At 43.5% G+C, this 27,804-nt stretch overlaps 1 protein-coding gene across 1 annotated transcript in view; it reads left to right on the forward strand.

Annotated features, from left to right (window-relative positions):
- The first annotated feature begins 3,148 nt into the window (after window positions 1-3,148).
- Window positions 3,149-27,804, forward strand: part of b4galnt1b (beta-1,4-N-acetyl-galactosaminyl transferase 1b) — an 88,103-nt gene continuing 63,447 nt past the window's right edge. The window contains exon 1 of the mRNA XM_041180350.1: window positions 3,149-3,219. Within this exon, the coding sequence (XP_041036284.1) occupies window positions 3,209-3,219 (11 nt within the window). The 5' untranslated portion in view covers window positions 3,149-3,208. The remainder of the gene's footprint in view (window positions 3,220-27,804) is intronic.

Raw genomic sequence — 27,804 nt, forward strand, 5'->3', positions numbered from 1 at the left:
TCCATTTTCGATCTCCAGATAAAGCGGAAGCTGGCTCGGGTGATCGCCATCACGCAGGAGTGAGGAATGGGCCAGACCTGCGCCACGTACAGCAACAGCGAGAGTGCCTCACACCTGATAACCAGGTTCTTACCCGCAATGGAGAGGGAGCGTCGCTCCCACATGCCCAGTTTTCTTTTCACCATAGACACTCGCTCCTTCCAGTTTCTAACGCGTGCCCCAGTCCCTCCGAACCATATCCCCAGCACCTTCAGGCCGTCAGCCCTGATGGTGAAGGGGACAAAGGATCGGTCAGCCCAGTTCCCAAAGAACAGAGCCTCGCTCTTCCCACGATTTACCTTGGCTCCCAAGGCCAGTTCAAACTGGTCACAGATGTGGATCAGTCTGTGCACCGACAGCGGATCCGAGCAGAAGACGGCGACATCGTCCATGTACAGGGAGGCTTTGACCTGAGTGCCTCCACTGCCTGGGATCGTCAATCCTCTTATGCCCAGATCTTTCCTGATGGATTCAGTAAAGAGTTTTATGCAAAAAAAAACAGGACAGGGGAGAGAGGGCAGCCCTGCCTGACTCCAGATTTAATAGGAAAGCTATCTGATTCCGACCCATTGATTGAGACTGCGCTACTGATGTTAGTGTAGAGCAGTTGGATCCAGTTGCGAACTCCCTCCCCAAACCCCATTTTGGAGAGCACATCCACCATGTAGGTGTGCGATATTCTATCAAAGGCCTTCTCCTGATCCAGGCTGATGAGGCAGATGTCCACACCCCTGTCCTACACATAGGCAATTGTATCCCTGAGTAGTGCAAGGCTGTCAGAGATCTTCCTGCCGGGCACAGCGCAGGTCTGATCAGGGTGGATCACCAATTCCAGAGTGGACTTGACCCGATTGGCGATGACCTTGGACAGAATCTTACTGTCCATATTCAACAGTGAAATGGATTGCCAATTTCTAATTTTCTCCCTTTCCCCCTTGTGCTTGTAGATGAGGGTGATGATGCTTTTCCTCAAGGATTCTGACATGCTGCCAGCCAGAAGCATACTCTCGTACACTTCTAGCAGGTTTGGGCCGATCCAGTCTCACAGAGCCGAGTACAACCCAGCTGGTAAACCGTTGCTTCCAGGAGTTTTACTCTTCTCAAAGGACTCAAGGGCTTTAGTCAGTTCGTCAGGAGTTAGCAGTTTGTCCAGACTCTCCCAAGTGCTGTTGTCTAAGACTTCCATGATAGAGGACAGGAAGGACTGGGAGGCCGTGCTGTCTGTGGGCTTCACATCATACAATCCAGCATAAAAGGATGTGCTGATCCTCAGAATGTCAGACTGCGATGACTTTACTGAGCTGTCTTCTTCCTTCAGGCTGCTGATCACAGAGCTCTCTCTGTGTACCTTTTGGAAGAAGAAACGTGAGCACGTCTCATCCTGCTCCATGGAGCGGACTCTGGAACGGAAGATGATCTTGGAGGCCTCCGAGGCAAAGGGCGAGGCTTGCTGGCTCTTCACCTCTTGGAGTTCCTCCTTGACATCAACCCCCATCGACTGCAGCCGGAGCAGGTTCTACATATTTTTCTGGAGTCTGGACATTTCTCTCTGTTCCTGTCTAGCTTTCTGAGCACCTTTGAGGATGAGAAACCTCTTGATGTTCTCCTTGATCACTTCCCACAGTGTGTCAGGGACTCAAAGAGGGGTTTCACAGTTCTCCAACCTTTGTAAATCCCTCTTAAGTTCCTCAGTGTTCTCTGGGGTCAGCAGTTGCACGTTCAGCTTCCATGTTCCCCTGCCAACCCTCTGGTCTTCCTCTAAATGACAGTTGGCCAGTAGGAGGCAGTGGTCAGAGAAGAACACCGGCTTGACGTCAGTGGATCTGACTGCGAATGCACGGGACACAAACAGGAAGTCTATCCTGGAATGGATGGACCCGTCTGGCCGTGACCAGGTGTATCTACGCTGCGCTCCGTCTGCAGTGTTGCTGAAGACCACGTGTAGCTTAGCATCCTTTACTCTTTCCTTCAGGAGTCTGGACGTGGCGTCCTTTCTGCTGTTGGTCCTCCACTCCCCTGGTTGATTGTCTGCCGGTTCCTCTTCCATTGATCCAGTCTGCTGAGGAGCGGGATGTTCAGGGAGCAGTGCAGTTGTTTGGCCATCTGCTGCCTCAATGTTTTCCTTCGTCTTGTCTCTCCCTATGTCCTCCTTTGTCCCATTGTGCTCGCTGGGGGTCTTGGTGGGTGGAGGATGCTCCCCCCTCCCCTGCGGCCGCTCCTCCCCTCCCCGACCCCCTCCCCTGCCTTGCCACACAGGTTGCAGCACTTCATCTGTCTGCAGTCCTTTGTCTGGTGCCCTCTTTGCTTGCAATTCTTGCAGAGGACAGCTCTGCAGTTGGCCACCACATGACCAGATTTTCGCAGGAGTGACAAACTTTGGGCTGCCCGGCTTAGACAAGGTAGCCGCGGCTTCCCCTGGTTGCGAAGCTGGAGGGAGGGTGGAGGATGGCTCCTTTCCCATCCAACGAGCGTGACCTCAACCTGGCGTTTGCTGGTCCAAATCCCGGAGGCGTCTTTAACCTCGGTGCAGGTCCCAAACTTGTTGAGGTACCTGGCGAGGAAGGGGAGCACATCGGCGACAGGGATGTGGGGGTTGTAGAGATGCACAGTCACCATACGGTCCCATTGCAAGGACAGAGCAAAGAGTGACTCCACTGTCAGGATCCTCATCTGTGGCTGGCCTCTCTTCTGGTTCCCTTGTTAATTGCCTTTAATCTGTGCCCTCTGGCGACTGGAAGTAGTTTCATCCAATGGACTCTATCAAAACCCTTTCATGATGTGGGGAGCAGATTGACCTGATAGCTGAATTCCAATTAGAATGAAAAAAGACATGAATATTGACAAAAAAAATCACTGTGCTGTTCTTGGATAATTAGCGCTTATTAAAGTTACTTACTAATTAATAAGACTTAAGGAATTAACTGGGTTTTGGTTCTCCGCTCCTGCATTATTAGGCGACGTGAGTGCATTGCTCTCTCTCTTCCCCTCTCCCCTCCCCTCCGGTTTCTCTGCTATTCTGCAGCCATCCCACTGGAGGGAGTGAATTCGAGCTCTCGGCAGCAGCCGCACGATCATTGACCGGGAAAGATTGGGAAGCTGTGGAGAAATCAGAATGTGGAATGCATCCGTCCATTTAATGAGAGAGAGGGGGGGAAAGACATGCATTTAAATGCTTAACAGGTAGGACAAGTCCAGAGCGATTGTATTTGCCAGCTGTTTGTAAACAGCAGTCTGTCACCTCTGTTCCTTTTCATTTTTTAAATGCCATCCTTGAGACCAAAGAAACCTTTTGAAATCCGTCCCCCTTTTCCCGTTGATATTTTTCTTGCAAAATGATTTGTACGGTGGGACAATAGAATTTTTAAAAAAAAAATTGACTGTATTTTGTGTGTGTGTGTGGCTTTGCAACCATTATAATGGGGGGGAGGGGGGTGGGTAATCCCAGCATTGGACGTTTCATTCAGTGATACTGGGAGGGTAAGTGCAAATCGGTCCACAGCCTTCACCCCAAACGCAGAATGTTCCTTATGTGATTGCTGATCTATTGTGAGATTGTAACGCCGGAGTGTGTGATTGATATATATATATATATTTAAGCTTCAGTGGAGCGGATCGCGTTCCACAACGTTGTGCATTTATTGCTTATGTAGAAAGAGCGACGATCATTTTAAACCCTTGCATAGCTCAGATATGTCAATATTTAAATTAGTAATGAGTTTGATTGGGGGGGGGGGGTGGTGGATGCTGATAGACTGTGTGGTCTGCAATATCATCACGTGGTAACATGATGGCAGCATATTGAGAATGGGAAGTTAAAGAGATGCTTGTGATTTTCATTAAGCTCTTTGCTGGAATGTAACATTGGTCAGAACTGCAAAGGCTGTAAACGGTGAAGTGCTTCCAGAGGGGAGGGGGCAAAAAAAAACTCTTTTCAACGTAACTTGCATTTATACAGCACCTTAAACGCGTCAACGTGCTTCACAGGAGTTATCACACAGAATTTGACACCAGATCACATAAGGTAGGTTTTTTTTAAAAAATGCATTTATATAGCGCCTTTCATGACCATCATAGTATCCTAAAAGGAGGAAAGAGGTAGATTGATTTAGGGAGGGAATTCCAAAAGGGCCTTGGTAGCTGAAAGCATAGTTAGCAATGGTGGAGTAATTAATCAGGGATGCTCAAGATGCTGGAATTGGAGGAGTGCAGAGATTTTGGAGGGCTGGAGGAGTTTGTGGACATAGGGAGGAGTAACGCCATGGATGGATTTGAAAACAAGGATGAGAATTTTAAAAGCAAGGCGAACTGGACTAGGGGCTAATGTAGGTCAGTGAGCACAGGAGTGACAGGTGAATGGGACTTGGTGCGTATTAGAGTATGGAGACAAGCTAGAAATGATTAGGAATCTTCTGCTTTGTGTTCTTTTCTCTGCATATTTTTCTTTTGAGTGCTTGTTGCTGAGCAGACAGCACGAGGGGGCAACATCTGCTGTTGGAGTAATAACCCTGCAACTTTATTTCCCTCAGGTGCCCATCTAATTTCCTTTTGAAATCGTTCATTGTCTCTGCTTCCACCACCCTTGTAGGCAGTGAATTCCAGGTCATTACCACTCGCTGTGTAAAAAAAAAAAAATCTCCCTTACCTCTCTTGCCCAGAACCTTAAATCCATGTCCCCTAGTCATTGTTCCATCAGCTAATGGAAACAGCTTTTCTTTATCTACCTCATCCAAACCTGTCATAATCTTGTACACCTCTATCAAATCTCCCCTCAATCTCCTTTACTCCAAGGAGAACAACCCCAGCTTCTCCAACCTAACCTTGGAGCTAAAATCCCTTCATCCCTGGAACCATTCTGGTAAATCTCCTCTGCACCCTCTCAAGGACCCTCACACCCTTCCTAAAGTGTGGTGGCTGGAGGCTGAGACTTTGATACATTGTTGGAACAGATCAGAAGGAATTTTAACGCAACACCTAACTACGTCATATCTGACCTCTGAGTTCTTGTCACTGACACTGAAATGGGAAAGTATTTCACCCCTGCCCCCAATATTTACACCCTTGCCTTATGAACACAGCATTCACTAAAAGGGTCATTCAGGATGTTCAGTTAAGGCTTAGATTTTGATTATGTCATAGTGCCATTAAACTTATATTTTCTGAACAGAGTCGTCTGCAAATGAGGAAGGGTTGGAAGAGAAATGCATTAGTTCAGTAATGCTTTTAGGAGGGACAGAATGGGTAAGCGAGGACGCGTGGTGAAAGGAGGAGAGGCTTGCATTTATATAGCACCTTTTTTGACCTTGAGATGCCTCAAAGCATTTACAGCTAATGAAGTACTTTGGAAGTGTAGTCGCTGTTGTAATGTAGGAAACACAGAGTCATGTTTGTGCTCAACAAGCTGCCACAAACAGCGATCTATTTTTGTGATGTTGATCCCTGTACTGGTTTTGATGAATCGTGTGGTTTGTCTGCATTGCAAATGAGAACTAAACCTGATGTTGGTTGAGGAAGGTATTGGCCAGGGACACCAGGGAGAACTCCCCTGCTATTCAAAATAATGCTTTGGGATCTTTTACATCCACTTCAGAAAGCAGAGAGACTCATCTGAATGATGGCACCTCCAACAGTGCAGTGTTTCCTTGGTACTGCATTGGAGTTGCATCCTAGGTTTTTGTACTCAAATGTCTGGAATGGGATTTAAACCCAGAACCTTCTAAGGCTAGAATGCTGTCCACTGAGCCATGACTGACACTGGAACTTTGACGAAGGAGGGGGCATGCCTGGTGTCTGAGAGAGCCATGTTCCAAAAAGGTTCAGAGTAAGGTTAGAAATGAAATACAAAAAAAAATTGTTCAATTAGTGGATTGTACCACAGACTTCCTAACTGAGGGAAAATATGTAAATTGATCAGGGAGGTGAGTAGGAATAACAAAATTGTTGTTAACGGAGATTTTTAATTACCTGCTGTTGATTGGGATGGGAAGTGAGTAAATGGGGGAGCCGGAAGGGCAGGAATGTGTTGGGCTCCTTCCTCAAGCTTGCGAGGCAAGAGGTTTAGTTCTGGGTTATCAGTATTGTGTGTTAAATGTGGGTGAGCACCTTGAGAGTAACAGCTATAAGGTTTAATATCCAAACAGAAAGGGAGCAAGTTAATAAGAAAGCAAAGGGACCAGACTGGAATAGGGCGGGTGGATTTGACAAGGATGAGAAGTGAGTTGGCTAGGTTTGAAAGCAAAATTGGCACTTCAGGCTGTAAATCAACAGGGGGATTTGGTAAAAATGGGAGAACAACATTGTAGATAAGTTCGTTTTTGTGTTTGAAAAGGTGGTTATTTCATGCTTAAAATTCCATTGATGAATAAAGAAATTAGAAACAAACTAAACTTCAGTAAAACGGCATATATAGGTGTAATCGTGTAACAATAAGGTTAAAAATAAGGGAATCAGAAAATAAAGAAGTTAAGAAAGGCTCAAGGAAAGTATGGAGAATAGATGAGGATAGAATCTCAAATATTAAAAAGAACGGTGAAGCAATCTATAGATATTAGTCAGAGAATTGTTGAACGTGAGGTGGGATCCCTGAGGGGAGGGGAGAGTGAATTAGCTGAGGATAAATGGGAATTAACAAGGAGACCGAACAAGTCATTCACTTTGGTGTTCACAAAAAAGGTTATTGGGGACGAGGCAAAGCCTGAATTAGCTAAAAGTGAGATGAGAGACAATGTAATAAATAAAAGGAAAATATTTGAGAAGTTAGCATTGATTAGGTGCAGTGAAATCCACCGAAATAGTTTGTATATAGTCAAAGCTGATTGCTTCCTTTAAAAAAGGAGCTGGATAAAACCTTTTGGATACTGGAAATCTGATTTCAGATAAAATCCTTGTTGGGAATTGTGTTGAAGGTTCTTGGCACAGAGAGGTTGAGATAAGTTAGTCCAGGAAGTGCAATGGTTTCTGTGCTGCTAGAGGCTTCTGCAGAAATTTTCTGGTCAAGGTTGAATAGTGGGAGATATGATGAATATAATTGCTGCAGTTTTTCTTCATTGCATTTGTGGGTCATATAGTATTTATATAAAATTCTCCAACAGGTGATAAATGGATTGGGCAGCCAAAACAAAAACAGAATTACCTGGAAAAACTCAGCAGGTCTGGCAGCATCGGCGGAGAAGAAAAGAGTTGACGTTTCGAGTCCTCATGATCCTTCAACAGAACCAGACCTGCTGAGTTTTTCCAGGTAATTCTGTTTTTGTTTTGGATTTCCAGCATCCGCAGTTTTTTTTGTTTTTATTTTTTGTTTTTATCTATGGATTGGGCAGGTTCTACGTGGGCAGTGAAAGGGGTGAGCTTCAGTAGAATTGCCTCTTCTCATTCTGTGCACCCTTTAGTGCTGTTCTTATTCATACAGTACTACATATTTTTTATCCACATATAAAATATATTTATACTACTCAGCTGGCCATAGGAAATATCCAAAAAATGTTGTTAGCCAATGGTCTCTAACTTGTATTAGTTGGGTGTTGGAGGCAGATTCAATTGTGGCTTTCAAAATGGAATTAGATAAGCATCTGAAGGGAATAAATATTGGAGAGCATTGTGGAAAGAGTGGGGGTGTGAGATTAGCTGCATTGCTCTTGCAGAGAGCCAGCACAGGTGGATGGGCGGAATGGCCTCTTTTTGTGCTGTAACCATTCTCTGAGCCTATGATTCTAACCTGTTCAGTCAGCTCCCCTAGAAGCAACCTTAGTAAACACTGCAAGACTATATGTTGATCATTAGCCACAAGGCAAGTCACAATCTCAGCCCTATGATTGACTGGCAGTAAAACTATTTTTAAAAAAATAGCATTGAAAATTCAGCAGTTGAAATGGTTAGGACTGCTGTATTAATGGTAGGCTGCAAACTTGTATTAATAACATTTCTGTGCATTATTGGGGAATGAAGTGTCAGTGAACCAGAATTTTAAATGCGTTCCATGTCAAATTATTTTAAATTTTTAAAATCCGTATGGCTGGGGAAGCAGTTATAGTTCGATGTCGAAGTTAACAGTTATATTTTTAAATGTTAAAATGTCAAGTTGTTGAGGCTGCACCTGATTGGAATTTCTAACTCAATTCCTACTTCATGGGATTTTCAAGATGGTGAACAGAATCTTCTAGAGAGAGGTGAAAGCCACTTTACAAAAGGTCAAATTTTCTCATTTATCGGGTACCAAAATGCCCTCTGCATATAATAACCTAGATTAAAATTGATAAAATATACCTCTGTTTTCAAACATGGTATTAACCTTCTTGGACAGATGGCTCACTCCTGCTGCAGTGGGGTATCTCAATAGGTGGACTTTCTTTTTATTTGCACCCTTCAGCTTGAAAATGTTTGTGGCACAGCTTGCTTTTAAGTGTGAGTTAATAATAGTGTGGCAAAGGCAAGGGGTCATCTGGAACCTCAGTGAATGACAGGACCAGCAGTCTATCTCCTTAACTAATGAGAATTGAAGATTGACAAAGAGGCAGAGGGATGACAGAGAAATTTCTTGCACTTCTAAGAACAATTTACTATATACAGGAATGAGATTGAACTGTTTAAACTGTTCGGTCGAAGAGTCATGAGGACTCGAAACGTCAACTCTTTTCTTCTCCGCCGATGCTGCCAGACCTGCTGAGTTTTTCCAGGTAATTCTGTTTTTGTTTAAATTGTGCCTTTCCTGGCCAGAGAGGTTGTTTGGCATTGCATGGACAATTATTGCTTTGTTAAAGAGTTACTTACGCTGTTAATTACCAGACTTGATTTTCTGCAGTGGGTTTAAAGGGCAATCGATGTACAATTCCAGCAAAGTTCTTAAAAATGACAGAGGCTAAGAGCAAGATGCCACTTGTGTGAGGCAGAAGACAGAGGGGTGTAAATTGGCCAACAAATTCTGGAGATTTGCGACTTACAACATATCTCTTGTTCCCTTGAACTTGCTGGCTGATTGGCACATTAAGAATGGTTTGTATCAGTAACTCACTGTTATTCTTCCAGCAACATACACCCCAGTGTTTATAGATAGGACCTAAAGAACTGACTCATGTCTGTGCCGTCTGTGCCTTAGTCAATCCACCTCCGTGCTGGGATATATTCTGTATTCATGAACTTCCCAAAATCTCAGTCTGTGGTTTTATAAAACATGGTGTGTGATGGAATCGAAAACACTCACCGTAGAATTGGGTTCATGAATTAGTTACGCACACGGTAACGAAGAAACCTTTCTCCATCGTGATGGGGTTGGTTGGTGCAGTGCTCTCGCAAGCTCTTTTCTCATTTCTAGGACCTGGGTTTGGATCTGCTGAGGATTGATGGCATGTAAGCTTGCACTGTTTGCTGAGGGTTGGGGGCTCTTGGTGAAATGAGCTAAGACGCATCGTAAGGGATCAGCTTCACAGCTATGCTGCACCTGACCTGGGAGTGTTTGATACTGACAGTGGGAACCTGAAAGTGGGAAAGTGTCCCATTCGCTCGACTTGTTAAGCTCAGTTCACGATATTTTCCATACGTTAAACGGGTGTCGCCACAGTGAAATCTTTTCTGTATGGCAAAAATGGTGATGTAACCAAGAACACATAGCAGTATAAAAGCAAAATACTGCAGATGCTGGAAATCTGAAACAAAAACAGAAAACGCTGGAAAAACTCAGCAGGTCTGGCCGCGTCTGTGGGGAGAGGAAAAAATAAAGTTAACGTTTCGAGTCTGTATGACCCTTCTTCAGAGCTACAGACCCTAATAGCATTATGTGGGGAGAAAACTCGCAGTGATGTCAAAGATCCACTATCCAATCTGCACATTAATATAGTGTATGATAATATAGTTCATGATTAAAAGAGACTTATAATCTGAATACTAATTACACTGCTGTAAATTGAAGGACTTTTAGGCTCAGACTTTCCTCTTTACTGTTTGATTTTTCTTTTTTTTTACTGTACTCTTTACTTTCCTGAAATGGAACAAACCTGCTTTGTAGCAGGTCTGGAATTTCCCTGATTTATTGAGAGGACAAGAGGAGAAACCTACAGTTTTCCAGAGACAGGACAGCCCAGTGACGCACAGGTTGAAACATATAAAGTTTTGAGAGGGCTTGACAGAGTAGATGCTAAGAGGCTGTTTCCCCTGGCTGGGAGGGTCTAAAACTAGGGGTAATTAGTCTCAGGATAAGAGACAGAGGTGTGGAGAAATTTGCTGCAAAATCTTTTGAATTCTCCAATGCAGAGGTCTCTGGATGCTCAGTCAATGAGTATATTTGAGAATAAGATTGTTTTGGACATCAAGGGATGTGGGGATCGAGCAAGAAAGTGGAATTGTGAAAGACGATCAGCCAGTTTCTTACTGAATGGTAGAAAGGAGGCTCAGAAGTTCTTGTGTCAAGAGAAGTTTCCTCATTTTCCCATTATTCGGAGTCAAAACGAGAGTCTGCGTAAGGAAGAAAGCACCCCGCAATTCATCTGTCTAATTAATGAGCTTGAGTATACAGTAGAGGCTGTTATTAGTTTAAAAGAGTGGGTGACATGAGGTTCTTTTTTTTTAAAAAAAAAAGGATTGAAACTGAAGCACTAAACCCTCTTGTGATTTAAAGGGAAATGACAGCTTGCAAGAAATCCAATCACATTATTTACGAGGAGACATGTCTAGCTCACCGACAAGCAAGGACGTGCATGACAAAAATGAGATGGAATAAAAGAGGGTGTCAAGTGGTTAGGATCTGGCATGTGCTGCCTGGGAGTGTGTTAGATTTAATAGTGTCTTTCAAAAGGGAATTGGATAATTCATCTGAAGAGGGGAAAGAAATTGCAAGGCTACAGGGAAAGGGCAGGGAGTGGGACTAACTGATTTGCTCTTGCATAGAGATGGCGGGCTGAATGGCTGCTTTCTGTGCTCTAACCATGCTATGATTTGAAAACACTTAGCCAGCAAGAACCTCAAAATCATCCAAATATGGAATCTGCGCGTTATCAATTCTTCACATCCGATTTGCATAATGCTGCTTTCTGTTCCTGTTTCTGCGCGCAGCCTGCACACTGAATAGACAATGAGTAATACGAATTGGGATACATCAGTAAAATGTGTGATCCACTTGTTCGTTGTTGAACAATATGTTCCTTTGTTCTTGGGGTAAGCAGGGACTTTAAAACAATTTTTGGCCTGTTGAAAAGCATCAGTGAAAGGGCCAAGGCCAGTGCCAAGGATCAATAAGAGTTAGGATAGATGATGAGGTAGTAGTGGTTGGGAGGACCAAGCTTGGATTTTTAAAACAACAGTACATGGTAGTTGGAAATGGAGACTGCAGGAAGGTGAAGACTTCCACGGATTGCAGTCCTGGGAAAGAATTAGAGATGAAGATGGTACGATGTGACATGATTTTAACACTGAGGGTACAGAGAGACGGGAAATAAGTTGGCGTTAGATGAAGGAGGGATGGGAGGAGGCTTGTGTGGAGCATAAATACTAACATAGACCTCTTAGTCCAAGTGGCCTGTTTCTGTATTGCAAATGTAATTGTGTGTAGGATGGGGTATTTGGAGCTGAAGCAGAACAAGGGGGAAGTTTACAGAAGCACTGACCGTACTGGTGTGGACAAGATGGAGAGACAGAGACACACAAAAGAAGGGAGAACACAAGAATTAGGAGCAGGAGTAGCCATTCAGCCTCTCGAGCCTGCTCCGCCATTCAATAAGATCATGGCCGATCTGATTGTAACATCAACTGCACATCCCCGTCTGCCCCCTGCCTGCCATAACCCTCAACTCCCTTGTCAATCAAAAATCTATCTAACTCACCCCTGAATTAATTCAATGACCTTGTCTCCATTGCCCTCTGGGGAAGAGAATTCCATAGACTAATAGCCTTCTGAGAGAGAAAATTTCTCCTCATCTCTGTCTTAAAAGGGCAACCCCTAATTTTTAAACTCTATCCCTTAATTCTAGACTCCCCCACAAGGGACAACATCCACCCTGTCAAGTCCCCGCAGGATCTTGTGTTCCAATATGATCACATTTCATTCTTCTAAACTCCAATGGATATAGGTCCAGCCTGTCTAACCCTTTCTCAAAAGCTAACCCAGGAATCAGTTGATTGAACCTTCTCATGCAATTATATCCTTTCTTAAGTAAGGAGACCAAAACTGTACACCGTAGTAATAGAGATTGGAGGCTAGAGAAGGAACACATCAGATGGCTGTTCCTTTAGCCCTGTACAAGGCTTAGAGACAGGTAATAGTAGATCTTCTTTCAGATATGGGAACAGTTTTAATGCTTTCCTCAGAATTGGACTGTCTAGAGAGTTAAGGGCTGTTGAAAGGAAAGGAAATCTTAGGCACAAAAGAGGGATTTTTTTGCCTCCATTGCTGAAGCTGCATACAATGTGGATGTTCCATTTGAGGTCAGAGAAGATAGTGAGGCTGGCAATGTCAGTAGATGAAGGAACAAAGAGGGAGCCCACAAAGCAAGAAAGACATAAAGACTTTGAAGCAGGGAAGAGGTGGGTGCTAAATAATGAGATATGAGGGTGGGCCATGGAAGGGAGATTTACTCTGATGAGCCATAACTTAGTCATGTGTTTCAACATTGGTTGGCTGTCAGATTAATGGGTTTTGGACTGAGGAATGTTTTTCTTTGAATATTTGCACATCTGGATTAACAGGAAGCAGTTCATCAAGAAGGAAATGCATGAACGACCAGTTCACACTGCTCGGACAGCTAAGAAAGGAATTTCAAATAGGGCAATTTAACATTGAGTGATAGAAGAAAATGTGCGGTATCGAATTAGCTGCCCCTTTATACACCACCCCAATCTTCCGAACCATTGGAGTGGAGAATCGAAAGAAAGGTATAACGCGCAGTTAATTCAAATTTGCCCATTTTACACTGTCACCCTCGTGGAATGCCTTGTGGAAATCCAAGTACATGCCATGTACTGGCTTCTCTTCAGTAGCGCAAAGTCTAGTTTGATGGAGTACTGCTAGACAGAGGACTCAATTAACTCAGAATTTGAGTGAGGGAATTTAAGTTTGACCTATTTCTAAAATCTAGTCAAGGTTTATATTTAAAATTTAACTTTAGTTTGTAGTTTCTTTCATCCTTGGTCAGTGGTAAACAACTTGCCAGTTAGAGGCAGTTGCGTCATTTGTTAGTTAGGTGGCTAGTTAGAACTGGTTCCCTAGTCAACAGGGCTTGACTTAAGTTATTTCGAATTCCAGCTAGTATGAATCCAGGAGGTTTTGCTTACACATGAAGTAAGCAGTGTGAAGTCTAGCTTGATGGAGTACTACTAGACAGAGTATTTGGCTATTGGATCGAGTAATGGGGAATGAACCAGAGCAAATAAGAGAAGTAAAAGTAGGGAGTGACCATAATATAATATGCTTTTAGGTGAAGATGGAGAAAGGCATAAGATAAAAGCCAACTTAAGATTGGCGAAAAGCTGATTTTGAGGGGCTGAGAATAGAACTTGGGAAAATAAAATGGACAACAATATTGGCAAGCAATGATTTAGAACAACATTTAAAACAATGCTCTAAAGAGTGCAGGAAAAATATTTTCCATTAAAAGGAAAGAACAAATTATATACTAGCAAGACTCCATGGGTGAATAAAGACATAAGGGAACAGATGAGAGTTAGGAAAGAGGCATACATTAAGTACACAGGCAGCAGAGTAGAGCCTGAGAGAGAATAGAAAGAGATTTGGAGAGAAGTCAAAAAAACAATTGGGAAGGCAAAGAGGAGCCATGAAATTAAATTATCAAGGTATATAAAACAAAATAGTAAAATGTTTTACAGGCACATCAATAAAAAATGGAAGGCTGTGATGGGAATATGATCATTAAGGGATAGACAGGATAATAGCACAGGTATCAAGAGAGAAATATCAGAAATATTAAATAATTATTTTGCTTTGGTATTTACCAGGGAAATAGAACAGCTAGAATTTACGATTGAAATACAATTTTTAAACAAAGGATGTATTGAATAGACTCCCAAGAGGCTCCTGGTCCAGATGGACTGCATCCATGTATTTTAAAAGAATCTAGGGAAGAGATAGCAGAGGCATTACTATTTAATTTTTTTAGAAAAAGGTGTAGTGTCAGAGGACTGGCAGATAGTTGATGCAATTCCTATATTTAAGAAGGGGCACAGAACATGCCCAGGGAATTATAGACCAGTCAGCTTAACATCAATGGTAGAGAAATTAATGGAATCCTTACTAAAGGAGAGAATAGAAGAACATCTGGAAATTAGAGATATAACAACAAATAGTCAGCTTGCTTGATTAACCTTTTTGAAATTTTTGAGGAGGTAACAGAGTAAACAATGGTTATGTTGTAGATGTAGTTTATCTGGATTTTCAAAAGCCCTTCGATAAGGTGCACTATAACAGACTAATGGATAAGGTCAGAGAATGTGGAGTCAGGGGGCAAGTGGCAGAATGGATTGTTGGCTCGCTTCAAGACAGAGAGTGGGAGTGAAGGCTACTTATTCAGAGTGGTGAAAGGTGGGAAGTGGTGATCCCCAAGGATCAGTACTGGGATTGCTGCTGTTCACAATTTACATTAACGATTTGGACTGTGGAAGCAAATATACAATTCTAAATTTGCAGATGACACCAAATTGGGGGAGATAGTCAATTCTGAGGAAAGCTGCAACAAATTACAGGAGAGTGGGCAAATAATTGACAAATGAAGTTCAACACAGATGAATGTGAGGTAGTACATTTTTGTAGGAAGAGTAGAGAAGTCACTTCTTACTTGGAAGGTGTGAGTCTAGATGGGGGTAGAGGAGCAAAGGTATCTCAGAGTACAAATACACCAATCACTAAAAGTTGCGCCACAGGTTAGCAAGGCCATAAAAGAAGCAAATCACACACTAGGTTTTATTTCTGGAAGCATAGAATTAAAAAGCAGGGAAGTTATGTTAAACCTCTATTGAACCTTGGTTAGACCACACAGAGTCTTGTGTGCAGTTCTGGTTGCCATATTATAAAAAGGATTTAGATGCACTGGAGAGGGTGCAGAGAAGATTTACAAGGATGATCCCAGAAATGTTTGAGTTTACATATCAGGAAAGGATTGACAGGCTGGGTCTCTTTTTTTTCTCTTGAAAACAAGACTGAGGGGTGACCTAATAGAGGTCCTTAAAATTCTGAAAGGTTTTGATCGAGTGGATACAGGGAGAATGTTTCCTCTTGTGGGGAAGAGCAGAACTAGAGGCCGTCAGTATAAGATAGTCACCAAGAAATGCAATACAGAATTCAGAAGAAACTTCTTTACCCAGAGAGTGGTGAGAATGTGGAACTCACTATCACAGGGAGTGGTTCAGGTGAATAATATGGATGTATTTAAGGGGAAGCTAGACAAGTATATGAGGGCAAAGGGAATAGAGGGCTAAGATGGGAGATTTAGGTGAGGAAAGATGAGAGGAGGCTTGAATGGAGTATAAACACTGGCATGGACTGGATGGGCCGAATGGCAGATTCTGCACCATAAATCATATATAATCTACCAGACTAGTTACATAGTCAAAAATTGCAAATAAAATGGCCAAACACAATCTCCCTTTTGTAAAACCATGTTGGCTCTGCCTGATAATGCTAAGATTTTCTAATTGCATTGTTAAGACTTCCTTAATAATAGATTCCAGCATTTTTCTGACAACTGATGTCAGGCCTATAGTTTCCTGTTTTCTCTCTCCCTTTCTTGAATAGCAGTGTTACATTTGCTAACTTCTAATCCGCTGGGACTATTCGAGAATCTAGGGAATTTTGGAAAATCGAAACCAGTGCATACATTACTTCTGCAGTTACCTTTTTAGACTGTAGTATTTTGGCCATCAGGTCCTGGGGACTTGTTACATTTTAAGTTTCTCCGTTACTTTTTCTCTGCTGATAATTATTAACTTTCCTTGACATGTATAACTGCAACATAACTTGGGCACAACGTTATCAATGAATGTGGGTGAGCACATGCTATTTATGTATTGATTCAAGTCCCTTTATCAAACAAGGGGATGTCAGGGATACAGCAGAAGGACACTCAGTACCAGAGTTCCCTGCACAATTGCCATCTCAAACGTCAGGCACAGAGCGACACACCATGTTGGATGTATTTTTATGGAGGAGGAGGATAAAATACAGGGCAAGTCAGAAGTCACTTACAGGAATGGGGCAGGAGTGATGAGGAGGAGCAGGATAAATGTACCTTGCTTCTTCCTGCAAATGACTAAGAGCATTTAGACCCAGGCTTTTAAACGCTCTCCTCAGCTGCAAGAGGTGGAGGCCCTGGCGGGGCGCAGGCATGGAGGCCCTGGCTGGCCTGGGTGGAATCAGTGGATGCTGGAAACACTTCATGTATTGATCATCGCTGGCAGCTCTGACCATTTTAGAGAAGATAGCACGAGTCATCTGGAGGAGCCCAGTGAACAGTTTGTCACTGCCATCTCCCACCTGACAGGTGACATTGAGCAATGTCTGCCTGCCTTGCAGCCTTTCGATGGACATGTGGCAGCACTAGTGGCATCTGCAGCAGTGCCTCTCTAAGTCGGGTCTCTGTAACCATGGCACCATCTCTGAGGACAGTTGCCACTGCAGCTATGGGTCAAAGATATTAGTAGGCATTGAAGGCAGCTTTACCCAGTTTGGTGGTAGATGAGGAACCAATATCAGGAAGCTGCTTCGTTTTCCAAACCTCTTTGTTGGTGTCAATTTTTGAGCAGCAGGAGAATGATCCTTCTGAATCTGAGTGGCATGGGCACTGTGCAGGAGAACCTAAGCAATGGAGGTAGCTGAGCTTCCACATTCTCTGGGGCTGATGCTGTGCGGTTAGAGCCCTCATCAGCTGTCCTTATCCACTATTGCAAGGCAACAAACAGCATCAATTAATTTTGAGGATGAGATTTGCATTTCTACAGCACTTTTCCTGACTGCTGGATCTCCAAAAGTGCTTTACAGCTAGTCAATTACTTTTGGAAGTGTAGGAAACACTGCTGCCAATTAGTGCACAGCAATATGCCACAGACAGCAATATGACAATGATCAGATAATTTGTATCTGTGATGTCAGTTGAGGCATAAATTTTGTCCAGGATATTGGGGAGAACTTCACTGCTTGTGATGGAGTAGGAGTGGATGGACGATTAAAACACTGAGATGGAAGATGTGTCATAGAGTGCCAAGTTACTTAAGAAAAAAAAGTGGCAATTGTGGAACTCTTCTCCCACCTGAAGACCTGCAGTAATGGTCATTTGCCCACACTGCTCTCTCTCTGATTATTAAGGTCATAATTGCATAGCATTTTTTATTTTTGCAGCAGATGTTTTAGGCAGCAAAAGCTTTATTATCAGCCAGGGAGCCTTCTGAACATATATGATGTGTCCACAGAGCTGGTCATTCATTTAACTTTGGCAGCACAGGAAGATAGCAGTGAGATTGGGTCATCTAGTTTTATGGCACTGCTGCTTTTTGAAGGTGCTGCGTGCAATCAGTGACACCCATGAGCAACTGTGGCTCAGCCGTTAGATTGCTGTTCAGGAATTTGATCTATGAATGAAAAACTTGCCTTTTGCAATCTCCAGACGCCCCAAAGCACTTCAGACATTAACATTCTTTTAAAACGTGGCCACTGTAATGAGGCAGTTAACAAATGAGGCAGTCAGTTTTCACACTGCAAGACCCCCCCCCCCCAAAAAAAAAATCAACGAGTTAATGACCTGATAATTACGTCTTTTTGGAGGTGTTTTTTTTTTGTTTGGTGATGGTCGAGGGATAAATATTGGGCAGGACACCGGGGAGAACTTCCCTATATTCCCAAATAATGATATGAAACCCCCTAACAGCACTATGGGTGTACCTACACCACATGGACTGCAGCGGTTCAAGAAGGCAGCTCACCACCACCTTCTCAAGGGGCAATTAGGGCTGGGCAACAACCGGCTTTGCCAGTGGTACCAACATCAACATTTTTCTATGGTTCTGTTAAGCTGCAGGGCTATGGGCTGGGTGCAGGAAGGCGGGATTATAAAGGACACCTGGGCGTCCTTTGGCTGGCATGGACAAGATGGGCCAAATGGCCTCTTTCTGTGCTGTAACTTTTCTATGGTTCTAACTTTTCTATGGTTCTATCCCTTCAATTTTTTGTTTAAAAAGTGTGATCTTCTATTTTATTACAATGAAGTCTAAGTGGACAGGAACCAGCTGACTCTCTCTCCTAATACTATGTTGTTATGATCCCTGTGGAGACCGATTTAAAGTAAAAGAACCGAACTTCCCAAACGACCCGAATGGAAGAGACCAATGGACAAGATTTCACTTTTTATAGCTTTAACAATGAAACCAAAATTAATATAAGTTAAACATGAACTAACAGGCAAATTATATTCAAGAGTAACCATCAGATACACTTCAGATAGCCGGAACGACGGTCCCCTTTGTACATATGGCATCATGTGTAGCCACAAAGCCCGTCAAAACTCTGTATTCCTCAGGTAGAGTTCAGCTCTTTTTCTTCTTCCAGGGATTTGGCCATTGAGTCGCCTCCGACAGCAGCTTTATTCCATCCAAGTTCCACAGAGACGGCCGTCATCAAAAGGGCTCAGCTCTGCAGAACCTCCTGAACGCAGCTCACGACAGCCCTGATGCTGTGTGGAACTCTCCAGAGTCACCTTCGTCTGACTGTGCAGTAGCACCTCAGTATACTGCATGGCCAGCTCTGGTAAAGTAACTGAAGCACAGGCAGTAACTCTATTTCACTATCCCCGCTGCTACACCCAGGCCAGAATTTTGAGATCAGTGGGGCGGGCTTGGGAGCGGCTGGGAAATGGCAGGCCACCCACGATCGGCCCCCAACCACCATTTTATGTCGGCAAGCCAATTAGCGGCCAGCCAGCGTGAAGCACGCTGATATGATCAGCGTTGCCTGGGTTGGGGGCGGGAGGACATAGAGCGCTGAAGTCAGCGCGGGCGCAGGGGAACACTCGCTGCTCCCTGAAGGCAAAGGGCTGCCTCAGGGAGCTGAAGACTGCAAAAGCATCAAATAAAGATTTTTAGATCCAGTTTAAAAAAAAAATGTCCATGCAACACAAGCAGTCACCTGAGCATAGACATTATAAAAATTCTGTGCAGTTTTTTTTTTAAATTTACTGACAAACCTCATCCTGCCCTTGGATGAGGTTTCCTGAAAAACGCAAAGGCCGATTCGCCCACTCGCCAACCATAACATTGGACGGGCAGTGAAAAATTCCAGTTAATTGCGCTGTTAATGGGCTTAATAGTCCTCTTAATTGTCAGAGGGTGCGCTTCCGAGTTTAGCATGCACCCGCTGACCGTAATACCCTGCGAGTGCATGATGACATCAGGGTGCTCTGTTATGGCACAGCTGATGGTAAATACTGAGATGTTCAAATCCTAAAGGGAAACTTGAAACAACTGCCACAACTCGTTTTGCAATTCGTATACGTTTCAAGGTGCGTGCCTTGAATTGAGTAGTAATAAGACCACCAACTCTTATAGGTTTCTTACAAAACTAAATTAAACCTTTATTAATAGAAGAAATGATTTTTAATACATACATAGATTTACAAATTACTGCTATGATAACTTCTAAACCTCTTAATTAATCTAACTCCCAATTGTACTTTTGTTAAGGCAACAGTAAGACACACAGATTTTAAAAGGCCCAGGCAAAGAAACATGGTACCCTGAACAATCCAATTCAGTGAGTTTCCTTAACTTCCGTTCTTTGTAGACAGCAGCTTGAGGCTTAGATGCTGGAGGCTTTTCACGCTTGTTTAGATCTTAGAATGCCTACCCTTACACACTGCCTTCTCTCCTTTATACCTATTTTCCCCTTTAAATGCAAATTCCCATTGTTTCACTATGTCTTTGGACTTTACCTCTCTGATAATAAAAATCTCTCATAGTACAAGTTTTATCAGTAATCTTTGGGGAAAAAATAGACTGGGCAGAATTTTTTATCCCGTGAGCAGGCGCACCCCTGACATGAACTGGAATGAAATAGTGCATTAGTGCATGATGATGTTGGGACACTCACCTTCTGGTTGGCGGGTGTGCGCGAGAGGCGGCAGCACGCCCGCTGACGATTAAGAAGCCTATTAAGGCTCTTAAGTAATTAAGTGGCATTTTTCGCTGCCCGCTCAACCGTTCAGTTGGCAGGTGGGCGAATAGGCCTGGCGGCCTTTGCATTTTTAACGAAACCTGATCCATGGACGGAGTGAGGTTTCTAACGCTTACTAAGAAGAAAGTTTTAAAAATTTAACATCCTTTTTTACACGCCCCTCTTCATGCGACTGAATCACATTTGGGGGCATGTTTATCTCATGTAAAAAGTTTATTTTTGTATTTAAAATCCGTCAGGTCCCTGAGTCAGCTCTGTGCCTTCAGGGAGCTGTCAGCGTGTGCTCCCCCATGCATGCGCCGCTTCAGCGCTCGCGGTCCTCCCTCCCCCCCCACCCCAGCAGTGCTGAGGCTCTTAGTGTACCTTTCGCACTGGCTGGCTGTTAATTGGCCAGCCGGCGTGAAATTGCGGTCGGTCCCGAGGCCCACCCAATGAGGGGAAAATAACCCCCTCTGTTTCTGAACTTTACCTGGCTAGGTGACACATTTCACCCCTCCTTTGAAAACAATCTAGCCTGGTTTATTTAAAAATGCAAATGTTGCCTTTACCCCGGTGTCCACCTACTTAACATTTCAAACCTAGCTTATCTCCTAAATCATCAAAGCCTCCATGCCCGCTGCCTTTAATTCAATTAAATCTCACGCACACATGCATGCACTCTCACACACTCACGCACACACACATGTAGATACAGGCTCCACTATTACTCTACTTAACAATAAATTCCAATAGCATTATGAGAATTATTATATCTTCCCGACATGTTTACCGGATGTCATCGCGTTCTATTTTACACTCGAGTATGTTGGGCATGCGCCCTCACGCCAAGCGAACAATTCTGCCCCTGTCTTCAGGTTTCATACTTCTCAGCTGTCTCTCACACACCTTTTCAACCTGTCTGTATATTTGGCTGAAATTTGATCTCTGGGGAAAAACGCACAAATCTCGCAATATGCTTCTGCTTCCTTAGCAGCCTGAGGTCACAGTCTAATCTCCCAGAAATCTGTCGCAGCCAGGAACCCAACATTATGACTCACCTTTTCCAGGAACCTGAAGTTGTAGTTTCTCTTTCAGTTAGGGACGGTCTCAAAAAAAGAATACAGGCTTTGAAATCAAAGTCACCTCATTATAGAAAGGATGTAATCGCATTAGAGAGGGTAGAGAGGAGATTTACGAGGATGTTGCCACCCAGGTTGGGAAAATTGCAGCTATGAGGAGAGATTGGATAGGCTGGGATTGTCCTCCTTGGAACAGAGGAGGCTGAGGGGAGATTTAATTTAGATGTACAAGATTGTGAGGGGCCTGGATAGAGTGGATGGGAAGGACTGATTTACTTTAGCAGAGAGGTCAGTGACTAGGGGGAATAGATTTAAAGTGATCGGTAGAAAGATTAGAGGGGAGATGAGGAAAAGTATTTTCAACCAGAGGGTTGTGGGGGTCTGGAACTCACTGCCTGAAAGGATAGTTGAAGCAGAAACCCTCAACCCATTTAAAAGGTGTCTGGGTATGCACCTCAAATGCCGTTTGCTGCAGGGCTATGGACTGAATGCTGGAAAGTGGGATGGGGCTGGGTGGCTCGTTTTCCAGCCCACACAGACATGATGGGCCGAGTGACCTCTTTCTGTGTCGTAAGCCTCCTTTGATTCTATGTTAGTGCAGACAATAGCTTGCTCCCCTGACCCTTGGTATCGTGGATTTCATCACGTTGTTTCCCGTAGGTGCCCATGTTGGTCTCCCTTTCTCCTATCCTAGGATTACCAACCCTCCCCGTATCGACCAGAGTCTCCCGACATCGAAGGTTTGTATCCTGAGCTTTGCCACTGGGAATGGAAAGTTTATTAGGTTGAGAGGTGGCGGGGGGCTCTGCTCGAGCTGGAACTGGTGCCTGGGCACACTGACTGTGCGCCTGGATGTGCCAAGTGCACATGCATAGGTGTGCCAGGTGTGTTCATGGCCGTATTGTGATGTGCCAGTATCTAGGCTTGCCCTGTGGATATGGCCAGCCATGCTGGGGTATGCAGAGTGGACACAGCCAGCTGTGCACGGGTGGCTGAGTGCACTGAGTGCTTGTGCCAAGTGCGGGTGGCTGGATCAGTTCCAGCACACAGAAGGATGGAGAGGAAATCTGGGTCTGATGTGGTGACAGGAGGATCTATATTGCGAATGGGTCTTTGTAGGGACCGGAGCCAGAAGTATCTGCAATTTCTGGACCGGAATAAAAATTATCTCCCTGCAGTGAGAGTACTGCAGAGCAATTACTGTCTGCTTTTATAAGGTTGCCTTAGGTTTTTTTGCACATTGGCAACCTATAATATTAAGATTGATCTTCTGGACACTGATGCTGTTGAAAGCAAGCTAAGCAACCATGGAGGAAAATCTCTTCATTGTTTCATTGATATGACATTTGCAGTACCAGCACGGTGAACGCACAGTGCATAATGGCAATGCTATCATAAAGTCAGTGAAATTTCACCCTCTCATAGAAATTAAACCTGTTTCCGAGCAATGGCAACTTCACTAATGCAGTCTTTAATGGTGAATTCATGGTGCCCCTTCACAACTTAGTAGCTCTGAAGGTACTGCTTAAAAAAAAACTATTGCACTTAAAATGAAGATTGGAGTAAGGAACATTCCCGTGTATAAAAATTGGCTTTGCAAAATTGATGAATTTGTGGCTGAACATATGTTGTGTTATCAGCCACTACCATTTAATAGGGATGTCCGCAAAGCTCCCCCATCGACTCATGGGACTTCCTGGCTTGTGACCGCCCAAAATGGAGAAGGTTCACTCGGGAAGGCACCAAACACATTGAGAGAGTTCGTCAGAGGTGAAGTCGAGGCACCGGAAGGAGAGCTCAAACCTCCCATCAACTCATCAGCCCAATCCTTCAAGTAGCACCTGCCTCACATGTGGCAGAGTCTGCAGATCGCACGTTGGACTAATCAGCCACCTCAGAACCCATAAACCAGGGTGGAAGCAAGTCATCCTCGATCCAGAAGGAACTGCCTAAGAAGATGATGATTTCCATTAACTATGAAGGGAGAAAAGCTATTGTCATGCATGTAGAATGTGCAAGACATAAACGTGGGGAGCAAACCCTTCATGTTACATCCTTTAACATCGAAGGACACGCCACAGCAAAACCCCAGGAAATGCGCCGGAACCAGATGTTTACCCTGGAGTGCTTCAGCACTTTTGAGTTATTTCAGTCAAGGCTGTAGTAATAAATTCCTTCCAAAGTTTCTACTAGGTTGAGGAAACTGCACACATAATGTTTTGAAATGATCAAAAGCAACACTGAGAATGCTTTAGTTCTGAAATCGCAGGAACTTTTAATGAATGATCTTCAATTAGCACATTATTTTTCTCAGTCGGAACAGATGCTTGAAATAGGGAAATAGATCCCCCCCTCACCTGTAGTTGTCCTAGCACTGAATGGATTAACCATGGCTAACTTGATTTATACCATAATAATAGGACAAATGATACCATTGCTGCACGGATTTCAAACACTTTAGAGTGGAAAATGACCTTTGTGTATGTGTGTTTAGTCCTACATAGCTGATATATCTGTCACTTTTGGGAAATGGTTATCAGTTTACCAGAAGCTGAAACAACTGAATGGTAAAATTATTCAGACTGGCTGCAAGTATCACGTATTTTACAACTGTGTTAAAGACCACATGAAAGCTTGGAGTTTGGACGCGGAGTGCCTTATTCTGAAAGTGTATAACAAGAAGTTCTCAACTTGCACTATAAAGGACAGGATCGTTCAGTGTATTTTTAGACTTTGGAGAAATTGGGTACAAAGAACCACTACTTCATATGCTAACATAAAAAGGTTTCTCCTTTCAGCTTGTGGTAAAGCAATGCTGGTCTGCATTAAAGGCATGTTTTGCTTTGGATGTGGTTGGGTAGGGGGGCTGGAGGGAAGGAAGAAAAATGTGCAGACAGTATGGGAAGCATTCAAAGGGGGAGGATCAGGAATCTCTTCTTTTGGAGTTAGTTCCCACATTACCTGATGGTAATATTTCATGAAGCACTCTCAAATGCAGCAGCATTGCCAGCACAGGGTGTCATGGAATGTATTTTCCTAAATTGCAAAGAAGGAAAGAGGGCAAGTTCTTTTTCCCTTGTGAAGGGGAGAACTGCGGAAGTTCTTCAGAAGTTGTGTGATTTTTGAGACATCTGGTTTCAAACAAATGTTAAACTTCTAACTGGTTTATGAAATTAAATGGTCTGATACTGGGAAGCTGATCTTCCCTTCCATTTTCTGATAACTACTGCATTTTCAGGCAAATTAGAAATCATTTTGAAGAAAAAAGGAATCGATCCAAAGTTGGGCCACAGTGGGAAAGCAGCCAAATATTTAAAGCTGCACCTTTTCACGTTTTTTGATCCTAATCTCAAACGATTACTGCGGAAAGGATTTCGGCTTAATGACTCCTCTTTGGAGTAAAGCAAGGAAGCCTAGGTGGGAGGTCCTTGTGAAAGCAGTTGAACTACAGGCTGACTTGGGCTGACTTGTACAAATGTCAAAACGTCTCCAGTTGCTACAGGTTTACAAAGAAAGAAACTGAACAAAACCATAACTGTATGGTTCCTTATTTTTATAAAGTGAGTGCAGTAGCATTTGTAAATGGCTGCAATTGTAATATGACCAGGTATCACATGACTTGAACCTCCAGGAATGTCTCCAATCAGAATTGGCTGCTCATCTGCAGCTATAAAAGATCATGAGACCCAATGTGTTGTGTGACCATAACTGCTTGCTCCTGAGAAGGGAGTTGCTGTTGGATGTATCTCAGGAACTTGTTCCCGGACAGTTTGTGTTACCACCTCCTGGCTGGTGCTGTGAGAGTGCCAGTTAGAGATCTGGGGGGCACTGCTTGCCTCGGAAGCAAGGTTCTTGGGCAGCATGAGTTCCCCTGTCACCATTCCACTGGGCCCTAGATCTCTGGCCTCGCTGACCAGTGGAATGGCTGACCTAATGGTGGCCATCAGCTCCTGCATGCCCAGAGGGACAGTTCCAGGGTCTGGAAGCTGGTACACTGGATGCTGCCTCTCTTCTTTCCCCTGCTCCCACCGCCCCCCCCAATTAACAGGCAACTGATATATCAAATTAGAAAAGGTATATTACTTGTTAACTAATGTAACCAAAATATGCCTTCCAAAAAGTTTTTACTCTACACCATGCTTCTAACATATATGTAGTATTGAAAGAAGGTCTCAAAGTCACTTGCAGCTGTCCAGCAAAGGTTCACCTCTCCCCAACATGCCTGGTCAAAACTTCCAATGTCCTTTTGATAATTGTTCCACTCTGCCTGTGTTTTCTGGATCCGATTATCACCAGCAAGGCACACTTTTTGATGAATCCCGTTCCCTAAATCCTCGAGCTCTTTTGTTTCCTTTCTTTTGAACAGAAACTGAATTTTTAAAAGCACCTGGCTTGTTCCAGTTTTTCCTGCTTCTCTGCAGTAGCAGCTTTTGTTCTGTCCTGCGGGCTCTTGTGAAAGGTGATTTTAAAAACTGCCACTCAACATCTCAATGGGCTTCTATTTGAGTTTCTCTCCCCATGGCAGCCTGAGATCACATAGGCATTTCTCTGAACTGAGGTGTTTACCAGGAATTTGCAACCCCTCTTTTTTCTGTTTTACTTGAAGTTAAAGGGGCATTTTAAAACCAGTTCAACATTCGTGACACAAGAACCAAGAAATTGGTATGGAGGAGCTGTAAATTGTAACTGTGCAATGGAGGGTGTGAAATGACAACCAACAATGCTGTCATAGACAGTCTCCTTCCAAATGCGGGTTGTGTGCGGAGGGGATGTTTTGAGCTGTATTTTCTCTTCCATCCCAGGCAGTTCCTCGGGATTGAGGATGACTTGCTTCCATTCTGATACAATGGGTTCTGAGATGGCTGATAAATCCAATACGTGATCTGCAGACTCTGCCACATGTGGGGGCAGGTGGTGCTTGAGGGTTTGGGTAGATGGGTTGTTTGGAGATGTTACGAATGTATAATAATTCTCATAACATTATTGTGATTTATTGTGGAGATAGGTTAATAGTGGGGTTTGGATAGTTTGTCTGTGTGTGTGGGATTTAATTGAGTTGGAGACAGCTGGTCTGGAGGCTTTGACTCATCAAAAGAAAGTAGGATTGAAATGCTAAATACGTAAACATGGCTGTGGTTTTAGAATGTGAGGTGAGGAGAATTTGCATTTTTAGATAAATCAGGGAAGTTTGAATTTCAAAGAGATAGTAGGATGTTATACCTAGCCAGAGAAGCTAGGCCAAGCATTGTGTTTATTTTTCCCAAAGGTTACTGATAATATTAGCACCATGAAAATATTTATATCATGAGAAAGGTAAAGTTCCACTGACATATGGGAACAATGTAATTTGCATTAAAAGGGGGAAACATGTATAAAGAATAATGAGGCTGTGTATCAGGGAGAAAGGCATTGTAAGATCTACTAGAAGTGTGAAAAGCCTCCAGTATTTGTGTATTAAGCTGCTGTCTACAGAAACTGAAGCTGGGAAAAGCCACTTTGAATCCTGCTGTCCAGAGTATGTGTTGACTTGCCTGGATCTGTTAATTTTTTTTTACTGTTGCCTTAACAGGGGTGTAACTGGGAGCCAGATTAGTTAGGGGTTTTAGGAGTTATTATAGTAGTAATTTGTAGACCTATGTATGTGTTTGAAATCTTTTCTTTTGTTAATAAATGTTTAATTTATTTTGTGAAAAATCTCGAGAGTCTTGGTGTTGTACTCATTACTACTGAATTCAGGGCACGCATCTGGAAATAAATACAAATTGCAAAACCGTTGTGACCATGTGATCGTTTCCCTCGTGAATTTGATCCACTCAGCACACACCATCTGCCACGTCATAACAGGAGGCTTGTGCACTCCCTCCGACGCCTCGACTTTACCTCTGCATGTTCCCGACGAAGCCACTTGGTGTGTTCAGTGTCCTCCTCCTGAGTGAATCTTCTCCATTTTAGTCAGTCACAAGCCTGGGAAGTGACATGTATGTTTGATCTCTTCAGGGATGTTTTGAGGACATCCCGAAAGTGAGTCCACCGGACTTCACTGTGGTGAAGTGGCGATGATTACAAGTCAGTGACTGTTCGTAATGGAGATGAATCAAGGGTATCACAAAAGTATATCAAACGGGAGGACAGTTTTGTCCAGCCAATGGAGTTCATTTGATTACCTTTTCTCATTCCATTCCTTGTTACATTCTCCTTCGGAAAAAGCAACAGGCGGCTAGGAGTGATTTCATAAAACCTATTTCAGGGAGGTGTTCAGATTATGTACACAAATTCCACAAATGCAAAACAACTGTGGCGGCTGTGAGAAAATTAATAATTGATTAAATGGGCAATATAAAGTTCCCCATTGGGAGATATCACTGTTTGAAGTTCAGACCACATGAAGCTAATACCAGGGAAAATCACCACTAGATAAATTTAGGTTGGGACTTGGCTAAGTGTAAGTGAGCTAATGCTGGGCGAAGCCATCTTGCATTTATATAGTGCCTTTAACATAAAACGTCCCAAAGTGCTTCACGTGGGTGTGATGCATCAAAATGTGACACCTAGCCACATGAG

The sequence above is a fragment of the Carcharodon carcharias genome, chromosome X (genome assembly GCF_017639515.1).
Source record: "Carcharodon carcharias isolate sCarCar2 chromosome X, sCarCar2.pri, whole genome shotgun sequence".
Classification (NCBI taxonomy): domain Eukaryota; kingdom Metazoa; phylum Chordata; class Chondrichthyes; order Lamniformes; family Lamnidae; genus Carcharodon; species Carcharodon carcharias.